Here is a 26,751-nt window from a genome sequence, read left to right on the forward strand (position 1 = left end):
ACTTCCTAACAAGCTGGAATATGCAAACAAAATTATTTTACAATGCTGTAATTTATATGTGAAAAATAGCTTCTTCTAAAGTTTGGTTCTATAATTTTTGAATGGAGCTACAAACAAGGATGTCAAGGTTACATAAAAATTATTTGATACATACATACAGGCTTGCATATTTATATACTTGCTTTAAACCTTGTCATTAAGGTATTGGACTTGTTTTTTTTTTTGTTTTTTTAAATAGCAATTGTGAATAGTAAATACATGGAGGTGTATTTAAAATTTTATGTTAAACATGGAGTCATGATGTAATTTGCATAATTTCCAGCTTGGAACATTTGCAGCAAACTTTAGCTTTAGGCTGGCTCCAGAGAAAGAGATTCACGTTGTCCAAAATGGCTGCCTCTGTAATGTTACAGTGCTTAGCTAAATAGTGGACATGCTGCCAAAACATGTGAATATCCAGTGCAAAACTACATTAAATTACATACCAACTACTGATGAACTATTTTTTGGATAAAAGTATTTTTTTACAACACCCTTCACTTAAAAGGAACACTTATGGCTTGTATTACAAACTGTAATGTGTAGCGAATATTTGAAAACACTAAGCTGAATACGTTTAGTTACAGTATACCCCCTGGCTTCCTCTTCTGCAACAGGAAGCAACTCAACAGATATGTCTTTCTTTGAGGAAAAAATAAATAAATCTTTATTTTGCTCTATGGTCATAGATCTATGGTCATAGACTAGATATATTGTATCTAGTCATTTTTTTTTCCAGCTTTACCGATGTTATGCTTCCGCTAGAATAATAAAACTTAAGAAGCTTAACAAGATTTCTTGACATGGAGGACTGTAAATAACTAACAGAAGTGCACGTGCTGGTTTTCTTCCTGCAGGCATAACTCTATTCGGAGGCAAATGAACCTCACGAGCCCTGAGTTCAGCCCAGCTCAGTTCCAGAGACAGGAATCCTTATCCGGGCCGGGTCTGGGCCGGATTAAGCCGGAGCTGTACAAGCAGCGCTCAGTGGACACCGATGACAGTAGGAGAGCGGACAGCTGTGGCCGTCTACACTTTATCCTAAAGTATGACTGTGGCCTGGAACAACTGATTGTGAAGATCCACAAAGCTGAGGATCTGCCCGCCAAGGACTTCTCGGGGACGTCAGATCCATACGTAAAGATCTATCTACTGCCTGAGCGCAAGACCAAGCATCAGACCAAAGTGCACCGCAAGACCCTCAACCCTGTGTTCGACGAGGTCTTCTTATTCCCTGTGGTGTACGGCGAGCTGCATGCCCGTAAGCTGCACTTCAGCGTCTATGATTTTGACCGCTTCTCACGCCATGATCTCATTGGCCAAGTAGTGGTGGACAACTTCCTGGATTTGCCAGACTTCCCAGGGGAGACGAAAATCTGCAGAGATATTCTCTACGTCACTGGGGTAGGTCATTTCTTCGATTTAAGCTATGGATCTAGAGCTGATGCTTAGTTCGCTAGACTTCTTTGCACATTTCCACAAACTGAGGGTCATGATCCTCTCCAAGTACACAGAGAGTGTAATAACGTACAAACTTAGGAACAGTTAAAAAAAAAAAAAGTCTTAGCTGATTTATTAAGTGAGTATGTAAAGGATTGTGTTTCAAATCAGCAAAATAGCCTGCCTTTTTTGAGTGCTTGCCTTAATGAATATGCAAATTATGTATAACTAGGACTTATAACTAAATACAGGATGTGTTCTATTACAAATTGATGTAATTGTGTGTGTAAATGAATACATCTGAAGGGCAAGTATTACATTTGTAGAAACCAATTTGAGAAGGCGTGTTATATTAAGAACATTTTTCAAAAGAATGTCTTTTGTAACATAATTAGAAAGTTTCTCAAAATTACAAGTGAATACTACTGTGGTAAATTTTCTATTAAATAGTCACTGCATGATCACACCTCTGATGCAAGCACCATAAAAAATGAATACTGCAGTTTTTTTGTTCCCCCCCTGATTTTCTGATGGTCAATTCTAACCTCCAGTTAGGCCACCCCTATCATATGACAGCTTCGGACCATGGAGGGTGAAGGCTATTACGTGCTTCCTCCAAGACACGTGAAGCCAGCTGACTGCAGCTGAGCTCACATACGCCAATGACTGGCTAATGATTGATAGGGGAGAGAGAGTATGAGAGTATATGCCCTTTCTCCCTGAAAGCTCGGCCCGATGATCTGTGACATCATCGTGATTCAAACTCATGATCTCTGGATGATAGAGTGAAAATGTGGTCTAGTTCCTCATGAACACTGTTTTGAGCATTCAGTGCTACTGTTTGAATGAAACATGCACCGTCACAATAAATAAAACAAATAAATAAAAAAAAAATGTCAAAAAAATAAAACAAATGTTGGGTCTTAGCTTAGTTGGGTCTTAGAACATAAGGAAATTTCTTAAAAATCTTATTTCTCAAAAGCCAAAAATAGGCTTTTTAAAACCAACTACTGATTACGTACTTTTGTATTTAAGAAGTAGGGCATGGTGGCTTAGTGGTTTGCACGTTTGCCTCATATGTCCAGGGTTGAGGGTTCGAATTCCACCTCTGCCATGTGTGCATGGAGCTTGCATGTACTCCAGGTACTCTGGTTTCCTCCCCCAGACCAAAGACATGTGTTGTAGGCTGATTGGCATCTCTAAATTGTCTGTAATGTGTGATTGTGCACTGTGATGGGTTGGTACACCATCCAGGGTGTCCCCTGTCTTGTGCTCAGAGTCACCTGGGATAGGCTCCAGTCTCCCCATGACCCTGTAAAGGATAAGCAGTACAGAAGATGGATGGATGGATCTAAGAGCAGAAAAACAGCTTCTCAAGAACATTTCCTTTTAAGTTTTTATTAGGAGTGTTTGGCTCTTGCATAAATCATATATTGATTTTAATAAAGCTGCTAAGTCGTGACGGCTTCAAAGTTACGTTATCATCCGGCCAAGTCTTAGTCTCTGACTCTTATTGGAAATCAATAGGACGGATTTGTGCATCAATAAAAGTGCCAGGTATAATTATACAAACAACAAACAAACTTGCATACTATGACAGCAGCACCCAAAAGAATCGATGCATAATTGGATCAAAGATAAGAAAGGGTGCTTCAAATCTTCTCAATTATATTCTCATCCGATTTTTAAAATAACCTTTCGGAGAAGGTGTGTTGCCTCAGCAGCAAAGCCAGCTGATGCCTGCGTGGAGTTATTACAACCAGATTGATAACTGCTGAAGGGCTTTGTGTAGAGTGTGCGCAGCTTAGAGCCGCACCGCTACGAAGGAATAGTCTCTATGTGGCATCATGAAGAGGTTAATTACTGGAGCGAAAGCATATAACGTACATCCGAAGCACATCTTCAATCACTGCATCATTGGTGGTCCTGTAAAAGGCTGCAAATGTTCCGTGTAGCATTTGAATATATGTGTTAGGACGGTCTTTAATCTCAATTACAGGAAATGAGGTCACTAATCTGCAGGCAAGCTCACATTAAAAGGAAGCAAAGCTCTGAATGAATCTGAGATCCGGGCTAAAACGAGCGCTGAGGGTTTACAGAAAAGGAAATAGGAGTGTCATTTAAAAAATTTATTTATTTATTTATTTATTTTGCTCTTGCTTGAAGGGCAGCGTTTAAATGGTTTGTTTCTTTATTATTTCTTCATTATTATCATCGTTCATGATTATTAGGCCAAGTCACTGTGGCTTTCTCAAACGCGTCCTTGTTAAGCACTGGCCATGAAATTATGATAATTGCACTTATGTGAAGCTAGCAGCTCTCAGCGTTATGCCACTGTGGACTGTGAACATCTGAAGTATAATGGGTCTGTAATGAGACTCTGGGTGCTTAGAGGTGTCAGGTTTTTTTCACAGGACGCATTCCGAACTGAAACAATATGCCGTATAAACATTTAGGAGCAGTTTACCCACAAGATTTCTTTTAATGAGAGCTCGGTAGGTTCGGCGAATGTGACAGCTCAGCCAATTAGTGTCACAGGCTCCTGCCTTCAGCTTGTTAGTCGTCCTAACCATTTGTACCACAGAGGATTGTTTGTAACTGTGGGTAATAAGTGTTGCAGAACCTCAATCAAACAAGGTTCAACAGGATTCAGGTAGAACTGTAGAAACAAAGCTAGATATCAACCCTTCCCTGATCGCCCTTATGCTTCAAGAAAATGAAAGTATGTGGATGTTTACTGATGCTTGTGTACCGTATACAGTGGGGGAAATAAGTATTGGTCACGTCAACATTTTTTTCAGTAAATATTTTTCCAATGAGGCTATTCACATGAAATTTTCACCAGACATCAGTATTAACTCAAGAAATCTGGAAATATAAAGAATTTGCAACATTAAAGTCTTTAAATAAAGTTATGTGTAATAAAGTGGAATGACACAGGAAAAAAGTATTGAACACACTAAGAAAAAGCAGTTCTCCAAGGCAAAGTAAGGCAAGGAACCAGCTGAAATCTTTAAGTAATTATACCCCTTATCTGTTCAAATTAATATCAGCTAGGTTAAAAAATGTTGACGGGTCCCATGCTTATTTCCCCCACTGTATGTGTTTTACATGGTAGCTGCACAGGCTTGATGGGAACATTGAGTGATTGGGTGATCACGGGTGATTGGCGTGATATTTAGCCCTTGTAACTCTTAAAACATAAACCTAAGAATCATTAAAAATCATTAAAAATTAAAAATCATAAAAATTTATATTTTGATTCCCTGAATTCATATTCATGGAATATGCCTGTTTTAATCTGAAATTTGTTGCATGTAAAAACCTTTTTCAGAAAATCCACTGAAAGGAGATGTATGCGCATGCTCAGTCTGTAAGGAATTGTGGGTAGTAAGGGCAGCATCTTGAATCTCATGGGAAATAACAGCAGGAAAAGAAAGGCGCATGTGTAGACTGGCATACTTACAACAACCGTGTATACAGGAATATTCCGATGCCTGTACACATACAAACATTGTATGGCTGTGACCGAATATAGACATTAAACAGAATTTGATGTGCATGTAAACATAGTCATTGAGTATGACCAGCTCAGACAACAATTTTTTACAGTGTTTTTTTTTTTTGGTGTACTTTGCTCTTAAATAAGTAACTGTGTTGAAGTGAACAGGGTTTGATATAAGATTTTGTTTAGTGTAGAATTACACAAAATGTGATTAATTAGCATCCTTGTTAATGCCATGAACACATTTAGGGACAGTCCTAATCATTTTCTTTAGTTTAATTAATAAATCATCTATAATTTGCGTAATGGAGTTGTACTTTCTGTCAGTCCACCTCGAGTGGTCCAATAATTATAAAGTTGGTTGCAAAACCACCAATTTGTTTTATTTATTTATTTATTTTTATTTGTTTTACTTGTTTTAACTACGATGGCCATCTTTGTGACCCAACAAATTTAGGTTATACAGCTGTTTATGGAATCCTCAGTATCTTGGCTCAGGATGTGTCTAGCTCCTTGGAACAAAAACTGATCTCTAGAGTACATTACAAGGTACATGTACATATAAACATTTTCCTTAGACCTAGAACTTAAGTCCAAATGTAATGCTCAAGATTAATTATAATGATCAATTTATAATGAGAATAGTCTAAGTCTAATTTTTTAGGGGGTACCTAGGTAAGTATAGTGTGTATGCAGAACACTACAGGTTTGAGTGTTCTTTCTTTTTTTATGGGGTATGAAAGATTTTTTATAATTCCCCCAAAATTTGGGTTGAATATTTCTAGTGGGGGACAGATACAAATCTGAAATTTTCACAGAAATAAGTCCTCTACAGTAGCACTCTGCTGTACAAATTTGAGTTTGAACTACCACAGATTAGAGGTAATCCCTCAAAAAAAAATTGGAAAATTTAAAATGGTCAAGCAACCTGTATTGGACCACATGAGATGGAATGACCCCTTCCAGATTCACATCTTTTGAAAAGCATTACACTGCATAAACATGCATGATAGCTTACCTATTAGTATTTACTAGATTTTCCCACATTATTACTGATGCTTTCAGATGAATAACTGATAAGATTAGAATTTCAGGTGTTAAAATGTATTCATTTGAAATGCTTTAAGGCAAAATCCAATCCAAACATATACTCTGTATGGATTAGAAAAAAGGGTTCTTTCAGCATCTGACGTTTCTAGCTTTCTAAAGAGGTTCTAAACAAACCAAACCAAAGAGCTCTAAGGTGCTAGATTTAACCTTTTTTTTTTTTTTTTTTTTTTTTGAAGAGTGTACATTTTTACAGAGCTTTGCCGTTAGGAGTTAAGAGTCTTGCTCAAGGGTTCAGCACGAGTTCTCTGTTAGCCTTGTTCTATGAACAAGGCACTGAATCCCAGACTGGTGCTTGATTTCAAACCGTTCTGCATATTGCTACAACAACAGAGTTGGTTCTCAGCACCAAAAAAGCTGCTGGTCTGTAGCCAAGATTCCGTAACATCAGGGGCTTGGGGATGGAATAATTTTCTCACCATAACAACAACTCAAAGTTATTTACCTGAACAGCATAACACATCTTACACTGGGATGCACCATCAAGTCTCTAACATGACACAGTTTGGTCATATATATCATACTGAATGGTAGTTCAGATATACTTAAAGGGTGATCGCTGCATTTAAAGTTGCTGTTTCTGTCCCATTAGGATAGTTACTGGTCCATGAAGCTCTTAAAAGGAAATGGATGATGCTCTTGTTTAATGGTTTCTAACTGAGATAAGCAAGGATGCATTGTTCCTTTGGAAATGTGCCAGCATGGTTATTAATTTGCCCATCAAGCCAAACCCTATGCAAATACCAATCACCTTTTTTCCCTAGTGGCATCAGTAACCATCTACATATTTTTTATGTTTTATTAAGCTTTAGAGCAATCAGGGAAGGAGGATATCTACTTACAAAAGCCGCCCACGTCTGATTACGCAGGCCTCTTATTAAAAACATTTGGCTAGTTTCCTGAACATATGTCAGTACTGTCATTTGCACTCATCCAGCATTGATGGCTCACCCCTAAGCATCTGTTAGCATTAGTGAAACATACAAGAGCATAGTAGGGGTGTTTGAAATATTCATGGTATGATAACCTAGTCTAAAAATATCATGGTGTCACAGTATCACTGAAGCCGTTGGTTAAAAATGACAGGAAGATCTTTTACAATATCTTTGCATATTTTTATATACAGTCTAATAACTTTTCCATAAAATCTCTTACACTTGGTCAACAACACCATTTTCTTCTGTGTGTTTGATATACGTAGGATATGATGAAGTTAGGAACATTCTAGGAACAGCAGCAGAGGTAGCAACGTCATATAACGTGTTTAAAGCAGTAGCAGACTACACAGCACATGATAGCTTTTTTCCTCTAAGTGCTTGGTGGTTATAGTGAAACCCTGCGTAAACGCACAGTCCAGTTTCTACCACAGCTGGCTGGTGCAGAAATGAAGGTTGCTGTAGTGTGATTTAGGGCAAGTCCAGAGGGAAAGATAGCAAAACAAGACACAAAAGGGATGAGAATCACTAAGCATCTTCATCGGGTTAAAATGCAAAAGGGGTAGACATTACATGACAGAAATGCATTTTAATCTGTATTTTGAAAAAAGTCAGCAGTGTACGTAACCATACTCTTTGACTAATTGTGACACTGCTACACCCCTGTCCTGTAGTTACGCTAGGCTTGATTTTAAAGTGTTGCAACTAAACCACCAGTGGAATCTTACTTCAGATCCCAGAGGTTTGCATCAAAGTGACAGAAAGCATCCGAGGCCTTTCCAGCGCTCATATATAGGTCAGATCTGTTGGGACATTAGACCAGCCAGAGTATGTACATAAATGCATAAATCATTTTCAAGAGACCTGATTATGTATATGATGTCCTACATGCAACAGAGCTTTGTTATCTTTCATTAAAATCTACATTTTGGAGTAGGATTCATACCTCCATGTAGATGTGGAGTGAAGGAATTATGATATTAGACATAAGTAGTCTGAATGTGTTGATTAAAGTGTGCAAGTGGTCTATAGAAGAATTGAAACTAGAGGATGTATGAAATTTGTATGTGGTTTCCTTTACACAGTCACAGGGCACACATGGGCGTTAAGAACCCCTGTGGTAATACTACAGAGGAAAGTATTTCCCTGTTCTTTTGAAAGGTGAAGACAATAAGTCTATACAGAAGAAGAAAATGTTTGCTGTTCACACATGCTTTTCATACTCTTGGTACAGAGTCCTCACTGCTGTGATTAAGTTTCTGTGCACATCATTACTATCCTTCTAATCTGGTCTAGTCAATTTTATTGGCATAGATAAGCTTTGATCCGTAGTTTGTATTGTTAAAAATGGGATCTGCATTAGACTTGGAGCTGGCATGAGTTAAATTAAAGACATCAAAATGTGTTCAGAAATAACAAATAATTTCCTATATGTCATTTCAAATCCAAACCCAAAATACATAATAGTGTTGTGCTGCATGTAAATCATTGTGTTTGATCAGTAGCATTTGTCCTATAATCCCCGAGCCAACTATAAATAAAACCCAAGCTAGTTAATGTATGTAAAGGTCAATCCATTTCTTCCAGCTAGAGAGAAGGAGACACAGAGACAGATATTGATGGAGGAGTAAAAGGTCAATCGGGATGATTTACTGCTACTGAATGAGCTGTCAGGAATGTTAACCTCTACAATAAGGATATTTTCCTGCCCTGAGATATGTGATGACATTTATACAGGAACTCTAATCGCACATTTGTACAAAGACATTAAATGTTACACTCTTTGCAGTACTAGTATATACTGTGCTAAGAAGTAATCTTGTTACATTTGCATCAGTGATTCAGCAACAACATGACACTATGCTAAGTTATATTAAGGCTACTGGATAGTCCCGAAAATTCTTTACTTGTCATGGGTACGTTTGACAATCTCACTCCAAACCACTAGAGGTCCCCGTCACCTGAGTACTAACCTACTTAACAGGTGAACAATCTCACCTGATTCACACCACTTCCTCATTCAGCGAAACTCTATAAATGCTTGTGAACATTATAAATACTTGTGAAGTACTTTAACTTGTGCAGTTCTGAACCATTTGTTATTAACTGTTAGTAATTCAGGTTTTTTTGAATTTCAGAATTTTTTTATCATGTTTCCAATTTTTTTTTTTTTGCCTGGCTTTTTGGATTAGTTCACTGGTTGCTTGCCTTTTTGTTTGTCCTGGCCTGTTTTTCGTACTTTTTTCCAATTAGGCGTCACTTGGAAAATACACTGTCATTGTTTGGTCATGACATTATACAAGTAAAAGCAAAAAATAAATAAATAAATAAAAATTTCTAGTAAAAGTTGATGTTTCAAACTCTTTTTACTGAAACTGAAGTTAGAAAAGTGTGAACTGGTAAATTTACTTAAAGTAAAACATACATTCACAAAAGAAAAATATGCTTCAAATCACACAATGATTTTAGTTGCTGAAGGCAAATTCGAGCCTCTTTCACCTAGAAATCAAGAAATGTAGTTAGGGCTAGCTAAGGCTAACTAACAGTTTTATTCAAAATTGTTGAAATGTTAGCTAGCATTGATTACTCTGTCCCTAAAAACTAGCTGAATGCTAATCACTACTTTAGTCAAATTCTTTGGGCTGAGAATTTGAACTGTGAAATATTTTTACCTATGTTTTGTTGAGTATATATATAAATAATGATTTAAATAATGATTTATGAAGTTTGTGCTAATGTTGTTTATTTTTCAGTAAACTTTTTTGCATTCCAGTTCTAGGTTTTGCATATACACACATTTTTTATAGTCTAAAATGTAATTTAATGCTTCGTCTCGACAAACAGCTTTGTATGCATTATTACACCATTACTTACTGTATATTTTGACAATGACAAAATCAATAGAAGTATGATTGGTTGCTTGCTATTTTGACTTCAAGGAATAGAACAGATGCCTGTTTAATAAATCATATAACCACAGACATATTCATTAGGTCACATAAGAAACATACCTTTCACTGTTGTGCAGAACAAAATTTGGCTAACAGTCAGTGATGGCAAGTTAGCATGGTTACATTTATATTCTTACATACCTCTATTCATTTCCACTTAGCAGTCACTGTCAGTATTTTAGGATGACGTATACCTTTAAGGGGCTCTTAAAACAGAAAAGAAATGTTAGAGGCGCTCCAGAGGGACTTGTGAGTCCAGATAATCACCAAAGATGGACTGCCTGCACTCTCTCTCAGCCAATATTGAACCTCTGCACAACCGTGCTGTAATCTCATTGACAGCGTGCGAGTGACCATAATTTCACCGCTGACTTGATTTAAGTGCTTATGAGAATGGAGGCGACTGTTATCCTATAGTCTACAGACGGAAGGGCGTGATTGAATTAGCGACCCTGAGAGGAGCGCTGGATTCTCAAGTCCCAACCATTAATGCTTAGCTCACTCAAAGACGCCGAGTGCTAGAAACATTTGCACACAGTTAAAAACTGGTGAAACATTATTTTGTTTTCCCACTAAACACTTTGGGGGCATGCTGTTATAGGGAAAGTATTAACCACGGGGTGACATGATGCTGCCCGAAGTTAAGAGGCATTACAACCTATAGCAACATGTTCAAAGGTGTTTTATTCCTCTTATGCAGCAGCAAAGAACACAAAATAAATATTATCCATTTATAGTTACATTTGCAGTTAGTTCCTGTTATCACTGATATCATAACAGCTATAAACAGATTCTCCCTTAAAAGCCTCTCTTTCTTTCTTTCTTTCTTTTTCTTTCTCTTGAAGTTAAAAAGAGGACAAAACCCACCTCGTAATATTACGGAGAAACTGCAAAGCGCAAAGTCCAGTGGCTTTCCTATGGTGGAAATCTTACTGAATGACAAATCTCTGAACTTGGAGACTCCTTCCATAATTGTTCAGTAAACGTCTAGACTATGTGGTGTGTCCACCATACAAGGCACTGTGAATTAACCATTTCTATAGAAACGATTATGTAGAGTCCCTGCCAAAATGGCAAGACCAATTTTTTTTTTTTTTGGGTTGTTTGTTTTTGCTATACACTCTACAAGACATTTGGGTTTGAGATCAAATTATGAATATGAGACGATAGATCAGAATTTCCAAATGTAAATATCAGGAAATGAAAGCTGAAATCTAATCTATCAGTATTTCATATACATCTTTCGATCTCGGACCCAAAGGTCTTCAGTGCATACCAAAAACAAAAGAATTGGCATTGCTGTTCAAGAGGGGACTGTATATGTGCTATATAACATATAGTTCCATTTCAGTTGTTAACTTGATAGCTTTTTATTCCAGAAAAGCCAAAACTCACAGTTTGGGCTAAAGTTAAACCCTCCCCTGGGCACCCATTAGTCATCATAATAGAGCAGGCAGCTCTATGAATGCTTCATTCTCTATTTTTAACTTGTTGCAAACGAAGCAACCCTCTTGCCCTTTTGCTAACGATGGAAAGCTCACTATAGACTAGAGGCAGTACTTTCATAGGCACCCTTCCCCTGGTCTTTAATCACAGTGCATAAGATATAACAAAGTTACTAAATTATACTTCGTGACTAGTGTTTGTATTAATGATATGAATTCTTGTTCTTTTTGGCGAGTCAAATCATTTGGCTCAGCTAACCGATAAGGCCCGACTCATTTGACACATTAACGGCTCGCTGCCATTTTTTCCCCCACAACTGGACTTTGGAAGCATTATATATTTTTCAATGTTAATTTTGGGTTTGAACCAGTCTTACCCGGCCAGGTGCAGAGGCATGGATGTGGCTTTGTTTGTTCTTCCTACAACAATCTTGGACTTATTAATGGTCAGTTGGTAGAATTGGTAGAAACTTGGTGTAGCTTTGCAACTTTTGTGACACTCTCAGCTCCTGTAATAACTCTGCACTTACAAACCAAATAATGATATACTGTAGGTAAATGTTTTTGACTATAATTGAATATACATGCATTGTACCTGACTGCAGCTGCAGCACCATTTCCCCCCTGTTGGGTGGTAATAAGCGTTGTTCCCAGTCTGACAGGCACAGTCAGGGGGACTCATCCTGATAATGAGCTTGTCTCTGCAGCTAGCCCTCCATGACATTTCACTACTGATAATAAATAAAATATCCCGCTGAAAGAAAGACCTGAGGGTCCTGAACCTCCCATAACCTTCCTGAACCCCCATAATGAGGATCATTTACCTTACACACGCTTGGAGCTCTCTGAGTACACACAGGAGATGGATGTGGTAGGCAGGAGTCCGGAATCTCAGTAGAAGTTGGCCTTTTGAAATATATTGTATTGTGTATAAGTACCTCAAGATCTCAGTATAGAGCCAACATGACAAAAGCTTTCACATATGACTGCAGTAAGATGGTACAGACCGATCAGGATCTTGGTAATAGTCATAGTACGAACTCTAAAATGCTTTTAGCAACATTATCATCTGGTCTAATTTTGCAGTTTGCATTAATGTAGGTATACCAGCGAATAATTAGGAGCTCTGAAGTTCTGGCATCTGTCTGCTTGGGCTATTGCTGGCTGTCGTGCACATTAGAAAGCCATTTAAGCTACACACACAATGATTTACGACTTATGCATGCTTCAATATCTCCATATCTTCTATCCTGTTATGTAATTCCATTGATGCACAGATAAGTACCAGCGGAAGTAAAAGTGCAGATGGACAGTCTAAAGTTTGAGGACACTAAGATCTTCATCAACTGCGAACAAGACAGGTCAAGATCAAGGCTAAAGAGTATAATACTAAGATGCAAAACGGATACTCGACTCTTTTTGTTTTTGTTTCACTGTGAAATGCTTTACAAATGTAAACTGTATTATAGACAAGGACACTGACTTTTTCTGCGTTTGGCAAACTGAGGTGAAGAACTGGCAGAAGGCAGAGCATGAGAACAGATTTCTGTTTCACAAAATTATGCAAATTAAAAATCAGAGTCTTTCATAAAATAGTTTTTGAGACCAAGACTTCATTTTGAGATTAACCCTTTCATGCATACAGTATTTTAAAACATATACAGATCCTGATTTTTTTTTTTTTTTTTTTTTTTTTTTTTGCTTTAAACTGCATCTCATGTGAATTTCAGAACTGATTTCAGAGGTTAAAAAAAAAAAAAAAACTTCCCAAACTAAAAAGTTTTGGACCGGTCAAATGTGGATTTTTTTAAATGTAATTTTATTTTATTTAATTTGGGATTTTGTGTAGAACCTCTGTAAAGATATGGCAAATACTAATGGTCTCAAGTGTTTTGGATCTTATATTTTCCAAAAATTTGGCCGTTCATAAATTGTAATTTGACCGTTCATAAGTGTGAACACTATGCATGAAAGGGTAAAGACAAAATGGGCTCAGGACCTAGAGCAAGATCAGGGTACAGTATTAGTGAACCAGATAGCAGTGCCATGATATCCGAATTCAACCAGTGTGTCATAAGCACCTAGGAGATGAAACATTTCATATGTAATGCAGGCATGTTGGACAGTTGTAATTGTAAGTTTAGTTGTAATTTTAGTTGTCTACCACAGTATATTGGAGTTGAAATTCCATCCATCCATCCATCTTCTACCACTTACTCCTTCTTCAGGGTCACGGGGGAACCTGGAGCCAATCCCAGGAAGCATCGGGCACAAGGCGGGGTACACCCTGGACAGGGTGCCAATCCATCGCAGGGCACAATCACATACACACACTCACACACCCATTTATACACTACGGACACTTTAGAAACGCCAATCAGCCTACCAAGCATGTCTTTGGACTGGGGGAGGAAACCGGAGTGGAGTTGAAATTAAATATTGAATATGAACTCAACGTGCAGACATGCAGCTTTAATTTAAGGCTGTTTGCTGTACATCCAAATGAAAGATGTAGAAACTACAACAAAAATTATACCCCCATACAACCCATTTTCATTTTTTTACATCACAAAAACTTTTAACAGGGGTTTGTAGATTGTTTTTTTTGTTTGTTTGTTTGTTTTTTTTACATTTATGTAAATTTTTTACACACTGTATGCACTAGAAGTATATTAAATAAGGAAAACTAAGGTCTCTGAATACTTATTTATCTTTGCTGTTTATCAGACTGGTACACAGCCATAGCATACAATACGTATAGAGTGCTTGCCTTTTTATTCTTAATCAAATCATTTCTCAAATTCTGTGAAGCCTTGGTATATTGTTCTTGTGAAACTTGTGCTATTTTAAGAGAGGTGTTAATTAATTAGAGAGCCCTGCTCCTCCTGTGGGTGTGAAATGGAAAACTAGAGCATGGAAAGGTGCAGGATTCCCTGATTTGGGAAATACCTCTGAAAATGTTCCCACACAACTGACTGGTCACTGTAACAGAGTCCAGATTTCCCCATTGGATCAGAATCTCTCAGAGGAACTCAGTGCATGCCTGCAGGACATCTATAGATCCAGCACCTGGGTGTTCCAGCACTGGGTGTTTTCTTTTTGTCTTTTTTTCTTACCCCCCAATCAGGGATGTCATCTGGATTTTTGACACCTTCAGACGAAAGTGTGAGTGGATGTCATTGCTTATCTGGTACTGATAATGAGCTTAGAGCAATTTGTGTCTCAGGATGTTGTGTGATAGATTATAAGGCACTGGAGATCATTCGCATTGACAGTGGATGTTCCCATATGGATTGAACCATAATGCTCACATTAGAGGTGGTTAGTTGTTGAGTATATTTGTGTGTGTTGTGATTATATTGCAGGATAATGTTGACTTGGGTGACCTGATGTTTTCACTCTGCTATCTTCCGACTGCGGGCCGACTGACTATCACGATCATCAAAGCCAGGAACCTGAAAGCCATGGACATCACAGGAGCCTCAGGTATTCTGAGTCTTCATTATAGCCTCTATAAAGGAAAATCTACCCTGAACATTTTGCATAGTAGTCTTTAAAATAAACATGTGATCTTCAGTGGCACCCAAGATTTACAGTTGAGGTCATAAGTTTACATGCAGAATCTGCAAAATGTTAATAATTAAAAATAAATAAATAAATAAATAAATAATAAGCGGGATCATAAAATTTGTGTTTTTGTTTATTTTGTTTATTTAGTACTGCCCTGAATAAGCTATTTCACATAACACAGGTTTACATATAGTCCACAAGACACAATAATAACTGAATTTGCACCAATGAACCAGTTCAAAGGTTTACATACGCTTGATTCTTAAAGGAGTCATAACAAGATTTTTCATGTTTTTCTTCTGTTTGGGAGTGTAATGTATCTGTTTATGCATGTATAAGGTCTGCAAAGTCCCAAAAATCATATTTTCCCTCAAAGGGATTTATTCTATCTAAAAGAGAACACTCCTCCAGACCTGCCCGAAACACGTCGTTGGAAGTCCTGATATTACTTCTGTAGGCGAGGCTTCAGTGAATTCAGGAGCCATGTCATAGAGATGCTGTGTGTTTTGGTGCTAAAGCAAAACCTCTTTGTTTAGACTTCCAAAAACGGATGAAATCAGTGGTTACTGTTTATTTATGATGCTGTTCCTGAGCAGTACATCCCAAACGTTTGCTTGTGCACAGCACATTTTACTGAGGACAGCTTCCTGAACCTGGGCTAGTACAATGCATGCTATACACAAAGGCCACTCCTGAAAAGTGATTCGATTCCCACTTTGCTCGGACAATCTTGTGCTTCTGAATCAGAACCTGTAATTGTGTTTGATTATTTTATCAAGTATCTGCTATTGACTGTTCAAATGTGGAGTTTTGGGTTGTGGCTCAGTTGTAGACCTCTGCTAACTTTGCTAGCTAAAGTTTGGTAATTTGCCTAAGTTTATTTTTAAGTGATTGTATGTTGGTGGTCTGACAGAGACGTTCATTGTAGCTGCTGTTGTGATTGTATCTTCAAACGGTTTATATGACATGTTTAATTCAGCGCGGGCAGCTCGAGCAGCACAGCAAAATATATATATATACAGATGCGATGCCGAAACTCCCATTTCACTGCTGCTCACATCTAGTATGAAAGCACTCATTCATTAACATGCATGCCGAAAAAAATACGCACTGATTCTGGTCTGCTGCAGCGTGTGGTGTGAAACAGGCTATTGCTTTAGAAGCCTTGGAGGCTAACACTAAGGCTAACTCTAAGGGGCGTTACTTTTCCGACACACGCAAGGCTTTTGGCCAATCACAATGCAACAGGCCAGCTGGCCAGTCAGAGCACTCTGGGCTTTTCAGAAGGAGGGGCTTTGGTGAAATCGGAGCGTTTTAGGCAGCCTGAGAACAGAAGTACTTAAATAATGTACAGTATTTGACAAATGCATTTTTTTAACATTAAAGTATGTTAATCTATTCTCTTACAACCAAAAAACAGCATAATTAACATTTAAAAACATTTCAAAATCATGATCTGACCTCTTTTGTCATCTGGATGATCAACAACTGTTTTAATGTTTTTTGATAGTTGTTCATGAGTCCCTTGTTTGTCCTGAGCAGTTAAACTGACCACTGTTCTTCAGAAAAATCCTCCAGGTCATGTACATTATTTGGTTTTCAAGCATCTTCTGTGTATTTGATCTCTTTCCAACAGTGGCTACAGTGCCCTCTACAAATATTGGTGAGCCGGGGGGGGGGGGGGTGTACATTTTTGAACAGGATGGTCAGTGTAAATTGTTATTATTTTGTCTTCTGGGAAACATGTAAATATCTTATGTCATGTCTGAAGGGCAGTACTGCATGAAAAAATAGCTGTTTAAACAAAATAATAACAATTTACACCAAGATGTTAAAAAGAAATGTGGATGTATCCTGCAACAAGACAGTGAACAGAAAAATTGTGTGAAATGGCATTTTGACATGACCATCTCAGACTGCAGACCTAATCTGAAGAATGCACTGTAAGACATTTGGTAGAGGTACAAGAAGAATGGCATGAAGAATCCAAAAACTGCCCAGAGGTTGCAACAGAGGATGGATGCAATTGTAAAAGTGACAAGTGATCAGACAAGTTATTAGATAATATTCATGAAATTCATAAAGAGAGATTTAAACTTTCAAACTAACATAACTATAACTATAAATGAATGAACATCTATTTAAAAAACAAAACAAAAAAACAGCACATTGAGTGTCTTGTTGCTATAAATTACATCAGTCTGCATTTTGTCCTAAGAGTATACAAACTTTTGCACTTGACTGTAGTTCAGATTTTTCTGAAGTATGTGAGGACAAGGTGTCCATTTCTTATAAGTCCTTGTTTCATCGGACAGGTGTTTGCTCTGTTGACCACTTTGCACATTTGTCTGGATTTGACACACAAAAACAGAAATAAATGGCACCCTGACATTTTGGAAAAATGTACGTTTTAGCAAACAGATCAATGAACACAAGAAAATATTTAATCTCAAGGTCTATATAAAATGTCTAATAATTTACTGATCAATCAAAAGTCTGTTTGATATTTCTGATCCATTTCAGACCCTTACGTGAAAGTCTCCCTCATGTGTGACGGTCGGAGACTGAAAAAGCGAAAAACATCTACCAAGAGGAACACTCTGAACCCCGTTTACAACGAAGCCATAGTTTTCGATGTCCCTCCTGAGAACATAGACCAAATAAGTCTGTTAATAGCAGTGATGGACTATGATCGGTAAGAAATCCTATATGCACTACAGTTGCCATGCCAAGATTTTTCCTTTTTTTTCCCCTCAGAAGCCGATAAGTTCTGCCCAGGGTCAAAGCCAGAACTGTGGAGGCGTCTCATTTAAAAATCTTTTGGCTAAACCCAGGATTTAGTAGCAGTGGCAGATGTACTTCTCTTCTTCTTCTACAGAGTGAGCAAAAAATGCACTCTGACCTCTATTCTGCATGCAACAACAGATTCATATCATGCATAAAGATGTTGCCCAGATTTTTCCGCTGACCACTCGTCTAATACCAGTTGTTCCAGTTATATAACATTTAGTACATTGGAACCAACAGGTCCTAATGGTTTTGAAAGGTAGGGCTAGCAGCTGTGTTGTTTGCTGTTTGTTTACATGTACTATGTCACACAATGCACAACACCATATACATACACTGCTGTGAAAAATTAAACACAAAATACAGTTTTTAAATGATAATGTTATTTACTGAAGCAAAAAAGTTAAATAATTAGAATTAGAATTAAAGCCCAATAACAACTGGGCTTGAATGACAATGTATTTGCCCCCATAGTTACTGATTCCCCAAATCTATGAAACTGCATTCATAATGGGATTCAGCTGGGCTAGACGCAACCAGGCCTGATTACTGCAAACCCTGTTTGGAAAATGTCATTTCCAAAAATAAAACAAAAAATAAAATTCTATAAGATTTAATAAGTCTACACTCTAAAAAGTAATTATGGCCTTATGCAGCATTTACATAGTTATATAATGTCCATGTTACTAAATAATAATAAATCAAGGTTGGAATTGTATGTATTTCAGTTTAATGAGTTTAACAGAAATTGGCCATTATTTAACTTTTTGTTGAACATACATATTTTACTTAAGTGGAAATTCCACCATTAATTTATGGGGGATCTATGAATTACTGTTTCCAGTGTATGATCTTGAATGGACAGAAGGAAGAAAAGGAAGAGATACACAGAGAGATAAAGGGAAGGAAATGGTGTGGCCGTTAGCTACAAAATACTGTTAAGAGTGAATATTTTATGAGATGATATCATCTGGCGAACATCCCTATCCTCCCATCCTCAAGGCCATTCAGCCTCCCCGCATCGCTCACTGGGAAACACACATTAATGTCTCAATCAAGAAGTACTGCAAGTAGCGCACTTGATTTCAAACTAGATGGACTGTGGGATGTCTGGGGACATTAAAGAGCATTTCTGATGAAACCCTGCATATGGGAGAAGCATTTAAAGCCACCCGTAGCTCTGCATTGATAGAAAGAAGGAACTATGGCATCCTTCCCGGACGATAGCCTGGCCAGTTGTATTCCTATAGAACGGTTTTCTATGCACCTAATTATATTTGACCTTTAATTCTGCATTTACGAAAACATGAATGGATGTCAAGAATGCCTAAATATTTCATACTGGCATGTTGCTAAAGAGAAAATACAATAAAGGCTGATGGAAGCAGGTTTTTTGAATTAATGATGAGGATACACTAAAGTGTACAGTCAAGACCCTCCATGGCAACATCCAAAATGTCATACTGTTGTATTCATACATCCAAATTCTACACCGCCTGTGTTTTTACATATCATACAGTATGCCTGCACTATTGGAAAAACAGGGTTCCTCAAGGGTTCTTTGGATAGATGGATGCCTTCTGTTGTTGGGTTCTTTTAATGTGTGGTGAGTTGTAGAGGCAGGATGGAAGAGTGTAAAATGAGTGAGCTGTTTATGAAGGGTGTGTCATAATCCTTAGCATACATAGGTCAAAACGCAGGCCGGCAACAACACATAAGGATAATCAACACTCATACACGAGAAAACAGATGAGGATCTAAGGCAGGACATAGAACCGGAACATCGAAAAATGCAAGAACAAAGAAAAATGGTTTAAAGCATGATAAGACTTCACACTGAAAACAAAACAGAAACCAAAACAAACATAAACATGTGACAGATCTATACAGAACCTTTAACAGTTCTTCTACATGGAACCTTTTTTATGTGTGATCGCTTGTGAAAAACCCTTTACATGGTCACATTTGTGCACATATCACAATCAAAAGTGACACTATAGTATTCTAACACTATAAAATCTGATTATGCCCCAAAAGTGAAAATAGAGAAAATTTATATTCATTTAAAGATTTTATTCCAATTCCACTCCAAGACTCCTTGCCTAACTCTACATTTATAACCTAACCTACTAATGGAAAAAGAAAAACTACTGCCATATACCAAAAAAACATACAAGTACAACAGAAGTTGGGAAATCTCTACACTCTGGCTGATCTCTCCACATCGGTGGAGAAATAATCTGAGTGATTCTTTCACTCACTTCTGGTCTGTTGGCTAAATATCATGTTATTAGGTCATTTAAACATTTTATTTGTTTAAAACTCGACTGTTGTCTATGCAGAATGTGTAAGCGCTCTTCTCTCTCTTCTTCAGCCTTAATGATGTATGTTGCAAGAACTTTGTAGACATTTTAACAGCAGGTATCTGATTACAATCTGAATTAATTAGACTCATGTCAACACTATGACATGTAACTACTGACATTGACTGTGTGAGGAAATCACACTTAGCTAATAAGGTTTTAGTTACCTTTATGCTGACTGACATCAGTATTTAAGTATTTAAACTACTCCCAATCCCAGGCTTATAATATAAGTTGTTTAAATATGCCATTAACAATAACATAAGCACAGGTATGATTCATGACCTGAAGCTCATGTCACTCACCTTTATAGCGTTATAGCAAAGCAAAGTCTGTGGTCTGAAATCATCAAAATCTTCTGTTGTCCACAGTGTCGGCCATAATGAGATCATCGGTGTGTGTCGAGTAGGGAACATGGCTGAGAGCCTGGGCCGAGATCACTGGAACGAGATGCTGACCTACCCGCGCAAACCCATCGCCCACTGGCACCCGCTCGTAGAGGTAATGATGAAAAACAGCCTAAGACCACGGCTTAAGGTTTGTGATTTTACTCAGTTATCGCTCGGCTGTAAGCTGTCGGTACCTAACCCTGTATTCAAAACTTAAAAGCGTGACTCCTGAGTAGCACAACAGAAAAATTTTAGCGTTGTTGTTGGGAGGTCACGATTTTGAATCCCGATGATGACACAACACAGCACAATTTGCTGTGCTCTCTGGGTAGGAGGGATTGTGTTACTCTCTCTTCTGTCAATCAGAGCAACACTAGTCAGTTGTAGGCATCTTTGAGATCATGTATGCAGAAGAGGGCAGATAGCACTTCCCTCCAAGTGTGTTACAGTTGTGCTGGCTTCAAGTGCCTCAGAGGGAACACGTGCTAGACTTCGCCCTTGTTAGTTAGTTAGTGGGTAAGAATTGGCAAAATGACCGGTTATGGAGAAAAATAGGGAATAATCCCCAAAAACCAGTGGCCTAGGAGTCTACATAAGCTCTGTTGTGTTTTAACACTTGCAATGTGTATTGTAGAGTGCAGTGTCTTTTATTACATTTAGCTTTTGTATTTTCCTTATGTGTAGTGCCTCAACGTGCTTGTGTTTAAGTCTCTAGTGCTTTCTTTGATTATTTATTTCATGTATTTTTCAGCCCGAATTGATTTGAGTTCCCATCTGTTGTTAACATCTGTTATTTTAATAGATGCGCTTTCTGAATAAAAATGACTTCAGCTTGCTGGACACGCTTCAGAAGATATGAAAAATGTTATTGATCCTAATTAATAACACCTGAATGTTAATGCCAAATATAAAACATATTTAGATGATATTCAACATCTAGCAAAGCCAGAATGTACTTTAGCACTAAGATAAAAATGTGAGATATGATTAAACATGAAGCATTCAACTCTAGCTGAGTTTGATGTCTTGCTGGCTATTAGAACTCTCTGGGTGTGGCCTAATATTCTAATTAACACGGGTGAATGACGTCCCTTTGTAAGACTTCTGGCCTCACATAGAACTATACATAATGGCACAAGAAAAACTGACATCAGGATTGATGAACCCTACAGTACATGTACTAATGAACCAGTAGATCGCAGTGGTTTGTAATTGGTGAGAGTAAAGCAAGTCCAAGCTTAGACAGCCCTGGATTCTTTAGATTGAAAAGGGAGACATTCTCACTACATGTATCCATTAGAAAGTTGCTAATTATTCATAGTTTGTGTAATAATTCATAATTATTCATACCATATGACCCGCCCAAATTAGAAAACGATTATGGGACTTGTACTATATGCAGATTAGTGAGGAAAGTTTAGATTAAGGTTGCGTAAATTATGCAAGCCAATCTTCAGGAATGAAGTTTGCTATTAAAACTTTGTAGGCAGAAAAAAAACATGGCTGACATTCTTGACAACAACACCAAACCTCTACCCAAATATTAAAACATGACATTTCTAATAAGACGTTTAAGATGATTTCCTTACTAACATATCATATGACCTGGCTCAGAGCTCCATTCCAAATGGTTGTTGACATCGACATCAAATTTTGTGTGGTTTTATCTAGTGTATCATTTTACACATGCTGTGCATCGTTGGCTTTATGGCTTCAGGAGAAACAAGGTAAATGAAACATACTATAAATGTTTCCTCAAATATAATGCAAGCTTCATTATGTTAAAAGTATGCATTCAGTCCTGCTTTTAGCACTGTTCAGACAGGAATCAGATTTTCGGACGTCTGTCTAGGTTGCTGGAGGACGTCTATAGTAATTATGATCAATTCTCATGGGATAAGTGATCTCTGAATAACAGAAATGTTGATTTATTGTTCTTTGTAAAAGTGCACCATGTATCTTTAATACAAGCTGATTGATTTGACCTTTATTATAACCTCTTGTTGTAAGGCTTCTGGCTGTGTAGGTTGCATTTAATCATTATTGGTTAGACGCCCATATGTATGTATGTAGGCTATCCCTGTGCTAGGAATTCAGGGACTTACCTTATGTGTAGGTTCTCTGACATGTCCTTTTAAAATGTCACCTAAATATTAACGTTCTGCATTAATCTAGGAACAATATTTGGTTTCCATATGGGTTCAGTGATGTTACATAAGAGTGAGAGTGAGCGCTTCGTAGAGTGCCTCCATACTAAAAACAGGATATAATCTAATCATTACCAGCATGTCAATGCGGATGGGATATGCGTACATTACCTGTGGTTATTTCTTCATTACTTTTATTGAAGGTATAAGATGGAACATACAGTCTGTGAAAATGACTGACATTACGGATTTGGACAGGATTAAAATCTATAACACACCAGAAATAACTGCATTACACCGCCCCATATAAAACTAATCCAGCCCGAACAGGTCTTTAGACAGATATGCAGTCCTTATGATGTTATGCTGCACTCATTAGAATGAGACTCGCTACACATTGGGGCACATCAATAACTCCGTTTCCAGCAACACAATTACATACTCCTGTTGTAAAGCGTCACCGAAAATTGAAACCTTAAAAATATTTAAGTTTTAAATGTCATATATCTCATGCTTTTCTGTTGTGGTACTTCAAACACGATCGTACACCAGCTAGTGGATTTTTTTTTTTTTAATCATTAAACACTAAAAAGTCTTTAGACTCAAACAAACCGTATATAGAATGTCAAATAAAGTAAAAAATCGCTAACGTAAGTAGCGATCATTTGAGAGCTACAACAACAATAACAAGCTACTTACATTTGTAGTCGGAAGTTGACTGAGAGTTCTTCAGCCATTTTTTTCAAGCTGAGAGGCTTCAGAAAACATGACATCATAGATAGTAATGGAACATTGTGAGCATCGATGCGCCCTGGTTTTTGCGGTGCATTGTGGGATTTTTTTAGGGAGCGAACGTTCCAGTACACTGGAAGGATTTTGCGATCGAGATATCCCTTAAAATGGCCAACTCCCTGATCAGTGCCCTGACTAGTGAACTAGGGAGCTGATTGAGACATATCCTAGGCCAGGGGTGGGCAATCTTATGTGGAAAGGGCCGGTGTGGGTGCAGGTTTTCATTCCAAGCAAGCAGAAGCCACACCTGAATCTATTGAAAGCCAACATCAACTGATTAAACAGGTGGAATCAAGTGTGCCTCCTGCTTGGTTGGAATGAAAACCCGCACCCTCACTGGCAATTTCCGGATAAGATTGCCCACCCCTGCCCTAGGCGTTTAACCAGCTAGTATGTCTATGAACTTTTAGTGGTTTTGGAGAAGTTGTTAACGCTTTTGACAATGTTATTTTGTTTGTTTGTTATGTTTTATGGGTTTTCTTTTATTATTTGGGGTTTTTTTCTATCCCAATTATTCCGAGACACTTGAATCAGCCACATTGTTTTGAGCTGCTGCTCTGTATTAGCAGCTGAACACACGGAGTAAAGTACTCACTGCCCTCAAGGAATTTACGACTGGTTAGCGTCACTCTGACTGATAAGAATAACTCCATCCATCCCATCACAGCCACAGATGACTATTATATTGCCAGGATTCAAATCTTGGACATGTCCATGTTAATAGAAACACATCTGCCAGGTCTAATAGCTTTGCAAAACCTATATAAAGGCCTACATGCAGACTTGGAGAAAATATAAGTCTAAGTTCCGAATTGGGGTCAGAATGCAAGAAAGGAAAGTTTTAAATATTGGTTCTGCTCAAAGTGAACTGTAGCTATGTAACAGTTCAGCAGTGTCTTTAAACGTAGGTGAAATGGAATGAATAAGTGAGTAGGTTTAAAACAATGGTGTTGACCCAAAAGAAGGCTTGAGACCCATGTGAAACATAACAGCCCATGTTTACTTCTGAGCTCTTTTGACTCCACACAGCCCCCAAAAAAACTCCCCACATGTTTTCATCTTTCCTCTTCAAGGCTTTTCACACAGTGCTGCTCTGAAAATCCTAGCCATGTGCAGCTGACCTCTCATAACCCCTGTCTGTGTTTCTCAATAATGCAATTTCCCAGCTACTCTAGCCAAGGTTAAATACTCTGTACCTCAGCTTTCTTCAGCACATAAAAGAAACTTTATTTTGACGTCTGTTCGAGCTCTATTCATACGACGAGCTCTGAAAAACGTGAGCACAGCCGAGAAGGCCAAAGTGAAGCCGGGAAAAAGAAGGGAAATCAAATAAGGGATGCTATTTGCTTGGCTAAGAGGAGAAAAGGGAGGTGGGGGATATCATGGGCGTTCCCCATGAGGGCAACCGATAATTTAGGATCAGGGCTGAAATAACACCTGCTAAAGATCTCAGCACCCAGAGGGTAATTTTAAAAAATTGAGTTAAAATGATGAGGTGATAATCATAGTGCACAGGCTCATTTCTCTCTTTGGTGTGTTTAGTCAGACTGAGTCTTTTACGTTCCAGTGCATTATTCAGAGGGGTACATGGACCTGATTAGGCTTTTCCAATAACAAGTGCTGGTTTGAGCTTATATATAAATTCAAAGATAGGCTTTTCAAACAGCCCTTAAAAGTAATTCAATGGCTGCCTTAAAGAGGAAAGGTTTTGCCAAATATCCTGTCACATGCTGTAGCATTAACAGTAAAGATTATATAAGGAATAAAACACAATGAGGCATGTTGTTATAGGAAAATAATTAACCAACACAAAGCAGAGTTCCTGTTACCATCCTGAACTGTATCATTCCTCTTATTCCACAGCAAATTCCAATGATTTTGATGTTTTATTTATTAAAGAATGACAAGCCATACTTTTTAAAATGTTTATAGTTTTATTTTACAAGTTCCTGTTACCATGTACGCTATAACAACTATGAACAATCTTTTCCACTTGCTGTGATGCATGCTGAGAGAGAGGACATTCTTAAAAGATTTACTCTTGAAGAAAACTTAAAGTTACAGCTTTATCTCAGACTGTTACAAAGCACTGACACTGGAGACTCCTTCCATGCATCTTAAATAAACATCTCCTTACAGAAAATGTCATCATATCAATGATTTCACATGTTAAAGTCTGTATATATGGAGTGCCTGTAATACAGGTCTCTGTGAATATAGACATGATTCTGTTTTAGAACAAGTGCATTGTTATGTGGAAAATGATCTTAATGAAAATAATTATAGAAAATTAATCAACATCTTCTGACCAATCAGAATGGAGAATTCAACATTGATGTGGGATACGCGCATTTATGAACTATAAAATTCTTCTCCGAATTTTTTGCCTGGTTAGCTTATGGTAGTTAGCTAGATTTAGCAGTTAAGATTCGATAATGTTAAAAAATTAGCAGTGAGTATTTATAAATATGACTTAAAATTCCACATGAGTCATGCAGTTCCTCACTTGTCCCAGTGATCTAAGCAGGTCATAGGAGCCCTAACTTGACCTCTTGACTCTCTTCTCTTCCAGTGGAGCAGTGAGGGAAATCCCGGAGGAAGCCAAGGCTCCTGCAACTCCCTCAAAACACCACCATCACCCTGACGCATCCATCTGATCACAACTCACAGCTTTGGAGGGAAAATGGTGGGAGAGCGAGACATCTCAGCTAAAGGTCACTGAAAAAACAAACAAACACTGGACTTTTTCACATGGGGAAAGGGTGCGTGTCTGTTCTACTGCATGTCAAAGTGACCGTGTGTAGGCTTCTGTTTAAAAAAGAAAAACAAAAACAAATTCCTAACAAGGTTACAGTTTTGTTTAAACTCTATTTGAGAGGTGAGTATTTTTTGACATGTTTTCCGTATCTGTATAACACATTGTAATAACTTCTTGATGGTTTTGAGTGCAGTGCATGGCCTCTATTTTGTGTAATTTTGTTCTTATGGTATCAGATTTTACAGTGTTCAATCATTCTGTATGAAAATACATGAGAAGTACAATAGAAAAGTTGCTGGTCTTAATTACTTCGTATTGGTATGAATTCTTTGGACATATAGCTAGGAAAATAAATCCTGATAATTTGAGTATTCATGAAATTATGAATAATAAATTGTGTAGCCAGATAACCCACAACACTGTGGGAGTTTTGGCTCTATTTTATATTTTCCCTAATACCTGCGTAGTCATACCATAGTTTTACATGGAGCTACAGTGTAACTAGAGGGGATTTAAGCGCTGG

General features: G+C 37.7%; 1 protein-coding gene across 2 annotated transcripts in view; it reads left to right on the top strand.

Annotated features, from left to right (window-relative positions):
- The window catches only part of syt9b (synaptotagmin IXb), a 55,049-nt gene extending 28,917 nt beyond the window's left edge, over positions 1-26,132 (top strand). Inside the window, exons 3-7 of one of the 2 annotated variants that reach the window (XM_053631376.1) lie at positions 897-1,443; positions 14,788-14,908; positions 17,516-17,687; positions 20,514-20,643; positions 26,043-26,132. In XM_053631376.1, coding sequence (XP_053487351.1) covers positions 897-1,443; positions 14,788-14,908; positions 17,516-17,687; positions 20,514-20,643; positions 26,043-26,114 — 1,042 coding nt within the window. In that variant the 3' untranslated portion in view covers positions 26,115-26,132. Of the gene's footprint in view, positions 1-896; positions 1,444-14,787; positions 14,909-17,515; positions 17,688-20,513; positions 20,680-26,042 lie in introns of both variants that reach the window. The other variant, XM_053631375.1, reaches the window with a different exon arrangement.
- The last annotated feature ends 619 nt before the right edge of the window (positions 26,133-26,751 follow it).

The sequence above is a fragment of the Ictalurus furcatus genome, chromosome 8, assembly GCF_023375685.1.
Source record: "Ictalurus furcatus strain D&B chromosome 8, Billie_1.0, whole genome shotgun sequence".
In the NCBI taxonomy this organism is placed as follows: domain Eukaryota; kingdom Metazoa; phylum Chordata; class Actinopteri; order Siluriformes; family Ictaluridae; genus Ictalurus; species Ictalurus furcatus.